This window comes from Sander vitreus, chromosome 23 (genome assembly GCF_031162955.1).
Source record: "Sander vitreus isolate 19-12246 chromosome 23, sanVit1, whole genome shotgun sequence".
Taxonomy (NCBI): Eukaryota; Metazoa; Chordata; class Actinopteri; order Perciformes; family Percidae; genus Sander; species Sander vitreus.
In genome coordinates, this window is record NC_135877.1 from 745214 (window position 1) to 762499 (window position 17286).

The following is a 17286-nucleotide window of genomic DNA, read 5'->3' on the forward strand; positions in this document are numbered from 1 at the left end:
GTACTTATTTATCCATTTTTTTTTTGAGTTTTAATCATATCTGATATATTTTATGCATGAACTTTCACACAGCCAGAGATAACGCAAGTGCAGCTCCCATCTCATCTTACAGTGCTGAATATTTCTCTCTCTGTCTGTCAGGCTGAACATCCTGCTGGGCGGCATGACACCTCTCTATTTCCACATCATCAACGTGTGTTTGCACTGCGCTGTAACCTGCCTGCTCATGCACACGTGTGAGCGCTGCGTGTTTGAAGACTGGCGCCTGGCCTTTGTCACAGCACTCCTCTTCGCTGTGCACCCCGTCCACACCGAGGCCGTGAGTACGCGACACACAGACTTTCAACAACCGGGTGGAGTTCATGCAAGAGTTGAACCCTCTGGGTTCTACCTTGACATCTTGAACACATTACAAATTGGTTTACATTTTCTCAATCTAATTTGAAACTTTGACCTTTCACACAATGTCCCATTTCATTGAAATGGCTACTATAAGAGCATTGACCTTTACCAGCACTGCCAGCCATTTTGCAAGCTCTAATCCCTCATCCAGCAACCTCAGGTCCTGAGGAGCACTTCAAAGGAATACTTCAATGTTTTGGGAAATAGTTATATGCCGGACTATTTCTTGGCTGGGACCAGTAACTTCCTGGAGTTTCTTCCCTTTTTCCTGGGAACTGGTCCCAGCCAAGAAATAGTCTGTCACACAACCCCCAGTTGAACCGCAAACTGCTTATGTTAATTATTAACTTGTGAAACAAGACGTGATGGTAGGCAGATTTTGTTACCTTGAAAGTGAGGTGGGACAGCACTTTCCTGTTTCCAGTCTTTATGCCAAGTAATATGTCAATGATTGATGAACTGTATTAACGACGCTCACCTTCTCCGAGTATAAATGTATTTTAGCGGTTGCAGTAAATGGAGAGATAAAGTCGGAGCAACAGTATTGTTTGTCCTCTGGACATCCGTCCAGCTGGGCTAACCTTAGCTACAGTGAACCACACATCTGATGTCGATCAGGTCTGCAGACAGGAGCCCGCCAATTTCAAATGAAGTCAGTATATTGTGTTATTTAGTTTATCCTTCAAATGACTTGGTGTTTACTTGTTACTTGCTCTTTTTATTCTTAATGAAGCCTACTGCATCATGTCCAGGGTTGGGTATCATTTGTTTTTTTTTCCAATACCAGTGCTAAAACAATACCCTTTTATGTTATATTAATGAACGTCTGTTACATTCAAGCCATTGCCAAATGAGTTGCTACAAAGATAATTAAGACTGTATGGCTATGTTCAGAAGATTGTGGCGTCCGGCGACTTTCACGCGCAGAAACTGGAGTGAAGATAATGACCTCTTCTGAAGAGTCCATCAGGTTTTTTTAATCCTCCGTGTCCTCCTTGGCTACTAGTAATGGAGGAGGGGTGAGGGGGGTGATCACAGAAGGCTTGTATCACGTGGATCATCGTTGTCATTGCTTAGAATTCCTCATGGGGGAGACAGAAGCTATGCACTATAGCTTTATTGAAACTGAGCAATTGCTTTTCTTACTATGACAAGTCAACATGTCTTCTGTGAGAAAGGTCTATGTTGCGCCTAACCTTTACATGTCTAAATGGAAAGCCATTGAAGTGGAACATATCTCCAGGTCTCATTAATTCAGTTCAGCTGTAGTCAGTGGAAACCAATAGAAAACCCTTTGTACTTCACTAGAGCATAATTACATTCAGTAATGTATCCTGGAGCCTGTAGCATGTGGTTGGTTGATTGGTTAAAAGAATTGTGCAATAATGTTTGAGCAAATTGATTGGCCATGGAAATGCTCTTGCTGATTTGTTTATGAATTAAATTTCCTTTTTTATTATGTAATAAATTATAGTTATTTATCATTTGTTCTGTTTAAAATGCAGCCTCCTGCAAGACAGTCAAATGGGAAGCAGAGTCAGGGGCAGAATTTATGCTCAAGCTGATTCAGAATTTATTCAGAGCCTAAAAACAGACGACATTCCCCTTGGGGTCTGCTTGTTCTGTCCCAGTTGAGTATCTTGTGCTGCTGCTTCCTATTGGGAAAACATGACCACCTCATACCTATTCAGCAGTTCTTTTCTGTGACTGTGAGGAGTTCTATCAAAATTAAAAAAGGAAAAGTACCTCTCACGTGCTTGGAAAACATATCCACTATAGCTGCAAATAAGGATTATTCTCACTAACCATTACAATGCAGACTAGTTTATTTATCAAGCCAATCATTTTGAAAATTTTAAAAAAGAGGGACGTAATGGCCTATTACAATTTTCTGAAGCCCAAGGTGTCGTCTTCAAATATCTTGTTTTGTCCAACCAACACTCCAAAAGCTGAAAGACATTCAGTTTACAATGATTTATACCATGGTCTGGGGGAATCATTGATTCTGATTGGCTGCAGGGTGTCCATAAAAATGTGTAATAGGACACCTACTAAAGGAGTTCCGGTGAAACTGACTGTTTACTGTTCTAAATGAATGCGCTACATTAAAACAAAAAGGAAATGTGAATCTGTTAATTTTAACACTGTGTGGTGCTTCAGTGCCTCGTCCTCTGAACTCCACAGGAAGGCGCTAACACACAATCTACAAGATGTAAGTTACACTGCCCCTCCGAACTGACTTTGTTTCATAGCGAACAACGATACTTCACATCCCGTTCACTGTTCAGGTTGCTACTTCAGGCTGCGGCCGATAGTAATGTTACACATCGCGGATAATTGTTCGTGAAAATCGTTATCTTGTTTTGGGGACAATGGCATGGCTGATAGCTAGCTTGCCTTGTTGTTAAACATACTGTGAAATTATATTTACTGATTGCCAACTGTACACAATGTTATTGACTTTGAATCTTTCTAGCATAGCATTAGCTTTCTGGCTCGTAGCTGAGCTGAACTAAGCGGACTATAAATATCTCCCGTTGCTAAGCATGGCAAGTTGTATCTAAGGTCCGTCCTATTTCCTGGAGTAGTGAACGTTTGCATTGCACAAGAACCTTATGGGATGGGAATGATTATTCCAGGTCAAATTCTCAGGCGTAACCAGGGAAACTTTAGTTCTTTTTCTAACTCTGTTCGGTGTTTCACTATGGGAATCGCCCCGGCGTGACCAACTAAGGAAGCTCCAATGACACCACGTCTGTCCGTGACAGACAGGTCAAACTGTGCTAGGGCCACGCCCCCACAAATAATCACAGTTGACCAGCTCCTTACAAATCATTCTCGCTTTCTTCCCTTGAAGAAACTATACTAAGCTCCCTCAGTGCTTCTGGGCTAGCTTGGTTGGCTATCTGCTACAGTTCACAGACGGACCGTTAAGGACTACGTCGCCAAACGCAGTTCCCGACCCAGTCTGGATTCGCTGAGTAGGTACTTCGAAATAAGTTTTTACCTTGTGGTTACACAGTGGAAGCAGTGTCCGCGTCAAGGCGAACTGCTTTTTCTCTGGCTAGTCAGTAGTTGTTTATCGGTTGCTTAGCTGTGTAACTCTGCATGGGCATTAAACATGCCCAGGCAGCGCTGGCTGACTCCCAGTTGTGCGCCCACTGCGCGTCAATGCCGGAAAAGATACTGGAAAGGCGGCTGAGAGTGGCCGTGTCCAACAGTCATGACCCATGTCTGTTGGGAGCCACCCCAAAAGCCACAAGCAGTACCCATCAGCCGCGAGCTACACCTAGCTGGGCGGACATGCCTCCACTTTTCTAGGACCTCCTCGAAGTGGAACCGGGCGGTGAGGACACGGAGGGCGATGCCATCTCTGATATCCTCGACATGGATGGGATGGAGGACGAAGAGGAGGACTCCACATTCCCCATTCCATATTCAAGGCCTCCTAGTGCAACCGACGCTGCTCCCCCAGCGGACCGCAGTTTGTACGAGCAGAGAGAGACCTATACGACGGCAAGAGGCTCCCACCAGCCCAGCCGCCTGCGAAATAGATTCTGCCGACAGTGCCTGCCTGTATGAAGGAAATGAGCCGGTACTGGTCTAGCCCTTTTAAGAGTAGGCTCAAGGGCTGCTCTAAGCTGGAGATCCACAGGATGGAGGCGCTGGGGCTGACCGAACCCCCAGTGGTGGAGCCTTCAGTGGCTCATCACCTCCATCCAAACCGCCGCTCTCTCAGTCTCCCACAGCATTCCTCTGCCTAACAAGATGGAACGCCTCACCACCTCTATGTTTCAGAGGATGTACAGATATGCAGCGCAGTCGGTGTGCTCTCTAAATGCAATGACACTGCTGGCTGCGTACCAGGCTTAAATCCTCGAGGAGATGGGCTGTCAGCTGGACTCAGGGGCTCCTAACCTGGTCCTCTGGGACGAAATCTGTGTGGTGAATGACCTGGTGCTGCGCTCCTCACGGGGTGCAGTGCAAGGCTGCGGCCGTGTAATGGGGCTCGCAGTCGCAGGTGAGAGGGCCTTGTGGCTGAACCTATCGGGCCTGACACACAGAAAGCAGAGGTTATGGACGCAACATACCACCCCACCAAAGGTCTGTTTGGCCCTGCTCTAGAGAAGATGAGAGAGGCCAGCACCCTCAGGAAACACGAGGGTGAAGCCTTTGACCTCTGCCTACCCCGAAAACACACACCCCGCCCCCAGCAGGGACAGAGAGGTGGCTTTGCCGCAGCTGCAGCAAAGGCAAAGCAAGGGGCTGCAAAGCCACAGAGACAAGCCACTGGTCAACAGACTAGCCATCAGTCTCGGTCAGACAATCCCAAGCCGTGGGGGAAACACTCCTTCGTGGCTGCAGCAGCAAAGAACCGCCACTCCCATCCCGGAGAGGGGAAGGAGCGGTCATCCTAACCCCCCCAGCTTCTCCCTCCAGCCCTCCTACAAAGAGGAGGAAGGTTGGAGAGGTAGAGCAGAGCCCCGAGGTTTGTGGTTCAGGGGCCCTGGTGTTTCACAGTTCTCCAGGGGGCCCCTCTCAGTTTCTCTCCCTCCTCATCCACGAGGAGAAGAGTCAGGGGCAGAAAGTATTCCAGTGTCACCAAGCACTTTCACCATGTTCACAGTGTCACCAAGCACTTTTACCATGTTCAGAGAGGCAACAAATAAACCCTGCATTCTCGCATCCAGGAACAGAGCCAAGGGGCGAAATGCTCCCCTCAAAACAAAATAAAAATAAAACCCAAAATAAAACTGAACCATCCGTTCCCTGCAGGGGGAGCTTACACTCCTCCCAGGGCAGACTGCTCCCTCCAGTCCAGGGAGGTGACGTCACTGCACTGCGACTCCAGGTGCCCCCACTCTGCTCAAGCGGACCAGTGGCGCGCATGCGCAGTTCACCCGTGGGTTTTATCCACTGTTTGTCAGGGTTACAGGCTACAGTTTGCAATGAAACCACCCAGATTAACGGTGTGTTAGTGTGTTAGTTTCAGTGCCGAAAGGGGATGCAGCACAAGTCCTAGAGGACGAAATAACATCCCTATTAAACAAACGAGCTATCAGAGCTGTGCCGAGCGAGGAAACGCATCAGGGGTTTTACTCCCGCTATTTCCTCATTCCCAAGAAAGGAGGCTCATCACTTCGCCTGTTTTTAGATCTCCGTGTGTTAAACAGACACCTTCGAAAATACACGTTCAGGATGTTAACACACAAATCAAAATAAACTCCCTCTTCTACCGCGTCATGCTATCGGAGGGGAGATTAGCGTCTCTGGGGCAATGTCTCTCCCTTTTCCGGCCCTCCACCCATGGAGAGACACGGCGGCGCTCGCATCTGGCGTGCCGCTAGGGGTGGTTTCATCCAGAGTAACCATGACGATGGACGCGTCCCTGTCAGGATGGGGAGCGACACTGTTAGGGAGAACAGTGAATGGCACATGGAGCCGGAGGTTAGCCCAGGCTCACATAAATGTCTCATGGCGGTGTTTCTGGCTTTGAAACATTTTCTGCACTTTCTCCAAGGTCGTCATGTTTTGGTGAAAACAGACAACTCCACAGTGGTTGCGTACATCAACGGCCAGGGCAGCACTCTATTCACTGCAGTTGCACAAGTTGGCTCGCACAGTGCTTTTGGCACTCTGGGCTTGGCCCGTGAGAGGTGGAACCTGAATGCATCAGGCCTGCCAGAACGGGTCATTGATACCATTCAAAGCGCAAGGGCCACGTCCACCCGCTCTCTTTACAGCGGAAAGTGGCGGGTTTTTGAGGAGTGGTGCGAACGTAGGGATACCATCCCTTACCAGTGTTCTGTGGTGGACCTGCTGTGTTTCCTGCAGTACCTGATGAATAATGGGAAAGCTTTCTCCACAATTAAGGTGTACTTGGCTGCTGTCTCAGCATGCCACTTAGGTTTCGGGGATAAGCCGGCAGGGCAACATCCCTTGGTTTGTTGCTTCATGAAAGGGGCACGCCACAAGCTCCCGGTTTCCAGGCCCCTGCTTCCTCTGTGGGATTTGTCGGTCGTGTTGGACGCCCTCTCTCATAACGTTTGAGCCTATGGAGGCAGTAGGGATGAAGTTTGTCTCTCTTAAAACAGTTTTGCTCTTGGCTTTAACCACTGCAAAGCGAGTAAGTGACTTACAGGCTTGGTCTGTTCAGCCTACTTGTCTGCAGTTTGCCCCAGGGCTCTCTAAAGTCTGTTTGCGGCCCAACCCAGCGTTTGTGCCTAAGGTGGTGGAGTCAACCTACAGGTGTCCCTCAGTGGAGCTCTTGGCTTTCCACCCGCCTCCAGCAAAGACTTCACATGTTATGCCCTGTCCGGGCTCTGCACGTGTATGTGAGTCGGATGGCTGGGTTCAGAAAAGCGGCTCAGCTGTTTCTGTCCTGGGCTACTCCCCACAAGGGTAAGCCATTGTCCTGCCAGAGGCTGTCCCACTGGATTGTGGAGGCCATATCATTGGCCTATGAGTGTAAACGATTACAGGCCCCACAGGGTCTGAGCGCTCATTCCACAAGGGGCATGGCCACTTCATGGGCTCTGTTTAGGGGTGTTTCGGTGAAGGAAATTTGTGCGGCAGCAAGCTGGGCTATGCCTCACACTTTTGTGAGGTTTTACAGGCTTGATGTTTCTGGACCGTCCTTGGCAGAGGCTGTGCTGGAGGTTGCAGCGCCGGGGTTGGTGTGACTCTCGGTTCAACATTATTTGGCTTTAGGAGATTCAGGCAATCCGGGAGTGGTCTATATCTACCATAGTGAAACACCGTACGGAGTTAGAAAAAGAACTTTAGGTTACTTAACGTAACCCCGGTTCTTTGATAACAGAGTGAGGTGTTTCACCAACACGTCCCTCCTTGCATAGACACGGAAAGAAACCTATCTGGAATGCTTTGTAAGGAGCTGGTCGACTGTGATTATATGAGGGGGCGTGGCCCTAGCACAGTTCAACCTGTCTGTCACGGACAGACGTGGTGTCATTGGAGCTTCCTTAGTTGGTCACGCCGGGGCGATTCCCATAGTGAAACACCTCACTCTGTTATCAAAGAATCGGGGTTACGTTAAGTAACCTAAAGATTTTGATTATAAAACGAGTGACCATGGTATAAGGGGGTTAATGCTGTTAATGTCGGGCATTAACCCTTACAAAAAATGTAGAAAAGCAGAAATTCCGGAATTCCGGTTCTGGAAAGCAGATGTCCCATTCATCTTTTGTATTCACAATGCCACGTGACTCCCAGTTGGAGCTCTTCTACATCTTGGATCGGCATGAAACTCATCTGTGTTAGAAAATAGCTGGATCTTAAATAAAGAGTCAAAGGTACAAGCTTTCGACTAGGCCTGCATGTTTTGAGATAGAGACATTGCGATGTAATGGTATCATGATGGTCTACTTGCTTGATTTTGATTTTTGAGGGGGGGGTTAAAGCTGTAACAGATGAATGTTGTGGAGTGAAAAGTACAATATTTCTCTCTGAAATGTAGCGGAGTAGAAGTATTTACTTGAGTAAATGTACTTAGTTACATACCACAACTGGGTGACTACTCTGTGTTCCCATATGTCAGGTAGTTTAGCTCTCACACACCTCTTTCCATTTAGAACCTCTGCTTTACTTTCCATATGATTCCCAAAGGGGAAACGTTTCCTGTTAGCAGATTCCGAAAGGTGGTGAGTCAAGTTATGCAAGTTGTGGCATCTGTGACTAGGCAGATAGATCATTATTCCTCTCCCTGCTCCAACAGGTAAAGTGACAATACAAGGCTCAGATGTTCACTACTCGAGCGCTGTACAGGAATTGGAATGGGAATGTGCACAAGGGGGAGGGAAGGAGATGAATGGATCAGAGGAGTGTGTGCAGCATGGAGAAAGAGTTGAGCGCAGAAAGAGAGACGCATGAGATATGGTGAAGGGCGATGAAAGGAAACGAGGGGCAGGCGGAGAGGGAGGAAGAAAGGGAGCGAGCGAGGAAGAGATGAATAGAGAGCAGCAGGGGTTGTAGCAGGACAGGTCTCCTGCCAGGGCGCTCCACTGACTCCCTGCACAGAGAGATGCCAAGGCACAAAGAGGAGGAGAGGAGAGAGCAAAGGGAGAGAAAGAGAAAGAGAGACAGAGCTGGGAGTGAGGGAAGCAAGACGACGAGACAGAAAAGAAAGTGAGAGCAGGAAGCGTGAAGGAGGCAGAAATAAGGTCTCAAAGTCTCCAGGATGGTGTAGGAGAGAGTTTGATTTCCCTGCTCATCTCCCAGCATGCCAATCAAACTGCCAGAATACAGGCAGAAACATTTGGGACTGGATGTGACTGGGAGAGAGGAGTGAGAGCTGGCTATGGCTTTGTGTACACACTCAAACGAGTCACGTTTACTTTCTGTTTATAAGCATTTTATTAATCCACTTATGACATTTGAGTCTATTTAGGCATGGTTTTCAGCATTTTTGTCTTGGTTATACATTTCTTAGTCTATATCCACAATGTTCCACTTTAAATAATTCAATTAAAATAGCCCCACATCATCACATCCCCTTCACCATACCTAGAGATTGGCATGGGGTACTTTCCATAAAATCATCTTTCAATGCAAATCAAACCAGCTATTAGGCTAACTGAAATAAAACCATGCCAATCTCTAGGTATGGTGAAGGGTATGTGATGATGGGGGGGCCAAGGGAACTTTATCAGGATGCATAGTATCCTGGATCCATGAAATAACTGGCCTTTCAAAATAAAAGTCTCCCTGCCTCTATGGGAATTTAACATAGGGGTGTACTGACTTATGCCCCCTGTATTTTAAGGAAGAACATTTATTTATTTACGATACATTATTCATTCACAAAGAAAATTTGTGTCCTTAAAGATTGGATTTTTCCTCATTTTTTTAATTAAGGCATTAAGATCAATTTGCAAAAGATGATTTTTTTATTCCTCTTTTTAGTCAACTTTAGCATGGGTGTCCTAATTTTTTGACATGACTGTGTATATATATATATATATATATATATAGTATAGTATAGTATAGGTACTAGACCTGTCTCCCATTGAAAATGGAGACCCCGGACTGTTAATCAACTGAAGTCGACCAATAATGGGAAATAATTCCACCTACAAATCTTCAACAATTATTGTCCTTAGTTCCCAAACGCTTAATGAGTGTTGTTAAAAGGAAAGGTGATGTAACACAGTGATAAACATGCGCCTGTCCCAGATTTTTTGGAATGTGTTACAGGCATCAAAATGAGGTTTGAATAGGTTGAAAAACGATTTGTAAATCATTGTATTCTGTTTTTATTTACACATAGTCCCAACTTCATTGGAATTGGGTTTGTATGTGGTAGGGGGTCCCTGCTCTGTCTCTTTCAGCTAAGGAGTCCTTCCACAAACAATTGTTGAAGACCCCTGGTCTACAGTCATCAAGTTCAGCCCACAAACCCCCGCCTACCGTCACATGGTAAACGCATTTTAGTAGCAGTAAGCGTGTCAAATGGAACCTGTAACGTGTAACTTTCTAGTGGGATGCTAAAAAAATGTCTTGTATAAAAGGAGCCACACACACACCTCAGGCAGCCACACGTTTGATGTGCAGCCCAGAGAAGCATGTTTGTTCCCTCTTTGAGAAAGCGGAAACTAATATTCCGAGTGGAGCTGCAACGATGGGTCTATCGACAATAAATTAATCTTCAACCATTTATCGATTTAGGGTTTAAGTAATTTAACAACTGAAAATGCTAAACAGTGGATGGCTTCAGCCTCTCAAATGCCTCTCAACTTTTACTCGTTGTAATATCATAGTAAACTGAATATCTTTGGGTTTTGGATTGGAAGTTTCCCAAGGGAAAGTTTTTCTTCTTCTCTTCTTCTTCCAAAGACCCCTGGGGCTGTTTGTATCAAGGCAATGCAAGGCAGCTTTGTTGGTATTAGGGGTCAACCAATACTGGTTCTCAAGACCAATACAGATTATTAGTAGTTAATGAAACCAATATTTGGAACCAATATGCATTTACAAAAAGAAAATATTTTAGTCAAAATTAACAATTTGGAATGTTACAAACTCCAAACTCTTTAAATGCTCTAAGCAATTGCTTAATAAAACTGAAACTTTAAACTTAATACACAGTCAAAAAATGAATAAATAAAAACAAAAATAGCTTCCTGAAGTTGTAACGTGCTAACAGTTTGTTTGCAGGTGTTGCAGACTGTAGCGGAGCCAACTTTTTAATTAATTAACTTTATTGGTTATCGGTCAAACAAAACACAGATACAGATAATCTGCAAATTGCCAAATATCGGCCCTGATAATCAGCCGATCATTGGTCGATTCCTAATTTGTATAGAACATTTCAGCAACAAGGCAATTCAAACATTACATTACTCTACATTAAACATTAAAGAGCAGTTCAAAACAGTTCAAAATATAAAAACTTATATAATACAAGAATAATTGTTACAGTGCAGTAAGAGAAATAAACAATTATTTAAAGAAAGGCAGCATCAAAAAGAGAGGTCTTCAGCATCACAGTTTGATGTCACCTTTTCCCCTCCGTTCATCGTTGTTAAGTTGCAAATAGAACCTGGATCTGTGTGTCTCTGGTTTCAGACAGTCTCCACTGTTTTATTGTGTCCAGAATGGCCGGTCTGGCAGTCAGTCAATGGGGCTCCTTTTTCCGTGCTGAAAAGCCTCCATTCATCCATATCTCCTCTCCTCTCTCTGCTGATAGCATGCTGACCATGTGTGGACACCGTCAGCCATATGTGTGCTGCACACACGCACACACACACACACACACACACACACACACACACACACACACACACACACACACACACACACACACACACACACACACACACACACAAAGCTGTCTTAGGATGAAGCAAAAGGATAGGAGACTCGAGACACACAACTCTGACAGTCTGTTTGCAAAAAGTCACGCTCACTCCGTATTTGTGTTTGGTTGTGTTTAAGCAGGCTGCACTTTCACACTTCCTCTCCCCCTGTGCTGGGGTTTGGACGCAGAGACGCAGCTGCAGCCTAGCTCAGATTCCTGAATAATTATGTAATAGACCCAAATTAGAGAGCGAGCGAGACAGAGACAGAGAGAGGGGTTAGACAAATAGGTATGTTTCTCTCCTCCTCCTCCTCTCGTTGTCACACTGCCTGCATCCATATGCAGCCATTTATTCTGCTAATAGTGAAACAAGCAGCTGAATTACAATTAAAGGGGTATTCCAATGAACATGTTATTGCACTTCTATAAAGCTGGGAAAGTGCAATCCAATTTGCAATTTGCAGAGGCACGTAGAGTAGTGGTGGTGATGGCGCAGTGGATATGAATCATGCCTTTAGTGTGGGAGATCTGGGTCCAATTCCCACTGCGATACATCAACCAATGTGTCCCTGAGCAAGACACTTAACCCCTAGTTGTTCCAGAGGCGTGCAACCTCTGACATATATAGCAATTGGAAGTCGCTAAAAGCGTCAGCTAAATGACATGTAATGTAATAATGTAGTACAATAAATACAGTAACATTTTAAAAATACTTGTAAAAATGCAAGGATAAGCCGTACACATTCTACTTGTTTAACGCATAAATGCAAAAATAAGCTGCACACAGCACGATCACAAATGACATTGACGTGAGAATGATAATAGCGCAAAAATAAGCTGTACACATTATGAATAATGGTAATGAGACAAGAATAAGAGCATAGATAAAAGAACAATGGTCCAAATCTATGCAGCAAAAGCAGAGATATCCTGACTTTTAGTCCCTAGTATGAGTCAAATATAAAAAACAGCTGATACTACACTTCCCATTGAGCACCCAACAGCATTGGAGAATCAATAAAGATCCACAACACCCAGGTAACAGCTTTTTCTCTCTATTGAGGTCTGGAAGAAGGACTGCTGGCCTTGTGTATCCCCTGGTGTACCCCCATCATGCACATATAATTATTATTATTACACTGTTTTAACGCATAAATTGAAGGAACTGACAGGATTACATTTCACTGGAATTGCGTTTTGTTTATGATTTTACATAACAAATAAATTGATTGAATGATATCTTCATCAGACCCTCCCATGTTCAGAGTAAATACATTTTTGGTACAAGCAGGGGGTGGGCATGTAATCTGTCATAGTTCTTAGACCTTGCAGCATGCCTCTGGGGTTCCACTTTTCACTGCTCTTCTCTCATTTAAATTACACATCGAGCAAGTGTTACGTAAAGTGAACGTTGGAATCAACATTTTATATCGAGCTCGGAATTGCTTTACGCGCAGTGTTCGTATAAAACTTTTCTCTCAACTTATACTTCCAATTATTGACTATTGTGATGTTGTATATCAAAATGCATTTAACTCCCTTGCAGATTTGTCCTTGGATGTCCTTATCTCACTCATCACTGTATAATGTATAATGCACTTAATTAACCATCTCTAAGTAGTAGAAGACACACTCACTGGCTTCATATATATATATATATTTAAATGTATTTATTTCAATTATCCTCCTTATTTAAAACAGTATCTTGTACCTTATACATCAAACGATGAAGTTCGGCACTCTACTTCTCTGTCCCGCGAGTTAAAAAAACAATCGGCAAAAGAGCTTTTAAGTTTAAGGCTCTGTGGAAATAAGATCCGTTTCTTTACTTGGTTTGTTTAAACGTTGTTATGTAATTATTGTGTTATATGTTGGAACCCCCTCGAAAACGAGATGATACATCTCAAGGGGTTTATCCTAATAATAATAAATAAATTTGAACAATTGTATACCTGTCCATGTTTCCAGACTGCAGATGTAGGCTGCAGTGCGTGTGTTATGGCATCCCGGGTGGTTCTGGTATTCCATGGTTTCTGGTTGTGTGAACAGTAGTTTTGGGTACAGTTGTTGTTGCTGTTGTTTGACAATTTAAACTAAATGCTTGCTCTTGGGGGAATTACTGGAATTGTTGGCTCTTTGTAAATTATAGAGTGTGGTCTAGAGCTACTCTATCTGTAAAATGTCTTGGGATAACTCTTGTTATGATTTGATGCTATAAATTAAAAATTACGAAAATATTGCGATACTATGCTGTATCGATTCCCCCCATATAAAACACACACTTCCTCCTATTTCATCTGTTTCAGAGTCATCTGTTCTATCAAATTGATCTATATGATCTATATATATATATATATATATATATATATATATATATATATATATATATAGAAAAAGGTCACCTGGTAGAATGGTGCTGTCGATTTAGCCAAGTTGCTGTGAAACAAAGGACATTACAGTTCCTGAAATAATGTTGAAAACGGATTAGCAGAATGCTTGGAAGAGAAAACCCATGTGGCTGGGATTTAACGTGGTGCTGATGTCAGAGAATCATTCTTTCTGATTGGTGACTGTGCAGCCGCAAACAGGACATCTTATCCCATTACAACTGTTTGTATTAGAGGCAGGGTTGGTAATGTTGAAAAGCTAGCAAGATTTGAAAGTAGCATCTCCTCAGGGCTCCGTCTAACCCCTCCCCCCACCCACACACAGATGTGCACGAGCATCACTGCGTCGCTGCTTCAGAGCAGAGCGGAGAGAGGATTTGATTCACCGGTAGTCAAACCCCTAGTCTCGCATTGCCAGATCCTTCCTCCGCAGCGTTGTGAAGGAAGGTCTGGCGAGTCCACACAGCATTCCTGGATGAGAGTTTTATTGGCATTTCTTTAAACCAATCACAATTGTCTTGGGCGGTGCTGAGCGGAGCCACGGTGCCTCTGCTAAATAGTCTCAGGAAGGAACTTGTTTTGGTGGAACATGTGCATGTTCAAAAGTAGTTTCAGTCGTGCAACAGAAAACAAAGAAAGAAAGAAAGATCTGAGGAGCAGTTAACCATAGTCCTCAGAAATCAACCAGAGGTTAGAACACCAACACAGAGACAGAGGAAGGGGACGGACATCCGAAAACGGACAACAGTGAACGAGAGCAATCCTGGAAGTGGAACATTGTGGATATAGACTAGCAAACCTCTAATGTTATCATTCCCAATGTTTAAAACAAACATGACTACTGTAAGCTATGCAGCGACGACATCTTCACACACCAATGTTTTATTCATGCAGAGAAAGACAAGTCTCCCCTGTCCTCTCTCACCCCCCCCAACTCGTCCTTTAATCTTGCACCTCTCTACCTCTCATTTGATCACTCTTCATCCCTCACTTCCTACTCTGTTCTCCTCCCTTTCATCTCCGACCAACCCGGCCCCTCAAAGTATTTGTGGGTGACTAAGCAATGTGTTTTCAGTACACACACACACACACACACACACACACACACACACACACACACACACACACACACACACACACCACTTCCAACTCTACACTCTACCAACTTCTTAAGGATGTAAATAATCTCCTTTCATCTCACTGCTTCCAAGAGGTTTAAGACAGTGTGTGTGTGTGTGTGTGTGTGTGTGTGTGTGTGTGTGTGTGTGTGTCTGTCTGTCTGTCTGTCTGTCTGTCTGTCTGTCTGTGTGTGTTTGTTTGTGTGTGCCCCTTAAGAATAGACACACTATTTTTTCAACACACATACTTACATATACACACACACACACACACACACACACACACACACACACACACACACACACATCTACATCCATCTACAACCCAACATTCAACTAGGACGGGGCGATATGGCAAAAAATTTAATCACGATATATTTTCCCATTTTTGATGGGAATTATTATTATTATGGGATATTTATCACAATATCATTTTGATATTGACATTGATTTTGTTGATACTGCCCAATCAAAGTGGGTCATGACTGAAGCCTGAAGAAACCAGAGGTTTAGTTACACTTTAGAATACAGTTTATTAACATATAAAATAATAAAAAACATGCAGCACATTCAGCACAATGTTTTTGTTGTGATCTCACATTATGAGATGCCCCACTGGTCAACACAGCAACTACTGTTTTGTTTTACTGGCAAAAGAAAACTAAGAGTAGCAGTGTTTTCCTCATACAGAGTCATCTTACAATTACTTTTTCCTTTTTTGTGTCTGCAAAATCAACAAGTGCAAACAAGTAGCCAGTTTTGGCTAAATTTCTTTTAATTTTGTAAACAACCTATAACTACTTAAAAGCAACATATTAAATGTAAACTCCTGCCAAGAAAGCATCTCAAATGTTTGTAGAGGTAGCACAAAACCAGACAAAGTAAACAAGTGCCTATCGCTATACGAAATAGCGCTCGTAATATTTTTGCTCTTTTTTAAAATGTTTTTTTATATGGGTCAATGGTCTACACGATTGATTGTTGTTTTGGTACAGCAGCTACAGCACAGCTAGTCAATGTCCACGACGTTCCACTTTTGGGATTGCTCCATTGCCGACGGAAATTCCGGATTTCACTCAATTAGGCCAGAGACATTTTATCCTCTGGTGGATTTGTGAGGACTATGGTTAACTGCTCCTCAGATCTCTGCAGGGTAAATCCAGACAGCTAGCTAGACTATCTGTCCAATCTGAGTTTTCTGTTGCACCACTAAAACTACTTATGAAGGTACACATGTTCCACCAAAAAACAGTTCCTTCCTGGGACTATTTAGCAGAGGCACCGTGGCTCCGTCCGGTGCTTAGCACCACCCAAGACGATTGTGATTGGTTTAAAGAAATGCCAATAAACCAGAGCACGTTTTTCTCCCATCCAGGAATGCTGTGTGGAGTAGCCAGACCTTCCTCTGCAGCGCTGTGGAGGAAGGTCTGGCAATGCGAGACTACAGCACAGCTAATGCTAGCGCTGTTAACAGGAGACGAACTAACATAACTTGCAGGTATTCTTTCATGGAACAAACTGAACATGAAATTGCACCACTAAAAAAGTTTTCTACCGATTCATTCAACTAACACAAAAAATCTGTGTGTCTTCCGTGATGTGTCACAGCCTTTTGCGATGTGTATATTGCACCAGCTGATATTGCGATAAAACGATATATTGTACAGCCCTAATGGGCTATGCTTCTTTCGGACAGTCACTCAGCCTCCCTGGCTTCCTGACTGCTGCCAGGGGACGGCTAACAGGAGCTACATTAGGTTAGCACCGACTACAGGTGGCTAACGTTAACGATTGAGTTTCCTTGGTGTGGAGCCTCGCCTCCAACACGGCAAAGAAACTACAGTTATTACATGTGAAATTATCACATTGGGAGGCAGAGGAAGAGTTAAACATATAACACGCCAATCAACAGAGAGCCAGAGAGTGAAAGGGAGAAGCCATTGCTAACTGCTAAGCTAAAGTAGCTATCAGAACTGAATAGCGTGAGACAACTGTGGGATTAGTGTGAAAGTTGCTTAAAGAAGGAGAGAGCTAAGAGTGCTTGAGTGAACTAGTGTGGGTTTAAATGTAAAGAGGACAATTAGCCGCTGTAATGAAGAACATGACAAAATTAATTGGGTCAAGCTACCGAAGCAAGACCCTGTCAGCAACACAGATGCATCGTCAACTGGAGATGGCGTAACTTACGCTTACCGCTGCACACCAGTACGTCAGCCACGCAGGCGGCAGGACAGCCAAACTGGTGTAGCTAGTTTCATTGAATAAAGTGGAAGCTGCTCCGCATATGAATAATACGTTATGTCCAATTACATGTTCAACAGATTTTGGCATTAAACACCTTGGCAATGAAGGCTTTTGAGTATTCTAGCCAGGCCTAATTTGACCCTGTTGTGGTTTAATATGTCTTGCCTGTTCTTTTGTTTCCCCCTCCTTGGGCCACGGTGTGTGTGTGTGTGTGTGTGTGTGTGTGTGTGTGTGTGTGTGTGTGTGTGTGTGTGCATGCGTGCGAGCTGCTGAGGTTCTTTTGTTTTGTTTTTTAAATGAGATATCACATGAAAGTCCCCCC

At 44.1% G+C, this 17286-nt stretch overlaps 1 protein-coding gene across 1 annotated transcript in view; it reads left to right on the top strand.

The window, feature by feature from the left end:
• tmtc1 (transmembrane O-mannosyltransferase targeting cadherins 1) overlaps window positions 1-17286 on the top strand; it is a 172616-nt gene that overhangs the window by 30533 nt on the left and 124797 nt on the right. Inside the window, exon 2 of the mRNA XM_078242700.1 lies at window positions 142-319. Within this exon, the coding sequence (XP_078098826.1) occupies window positions 142-319 (178 nt within the window). The remainder of the gene's footprint in view (window positions 1-141; window positions 320-17286) is intronic.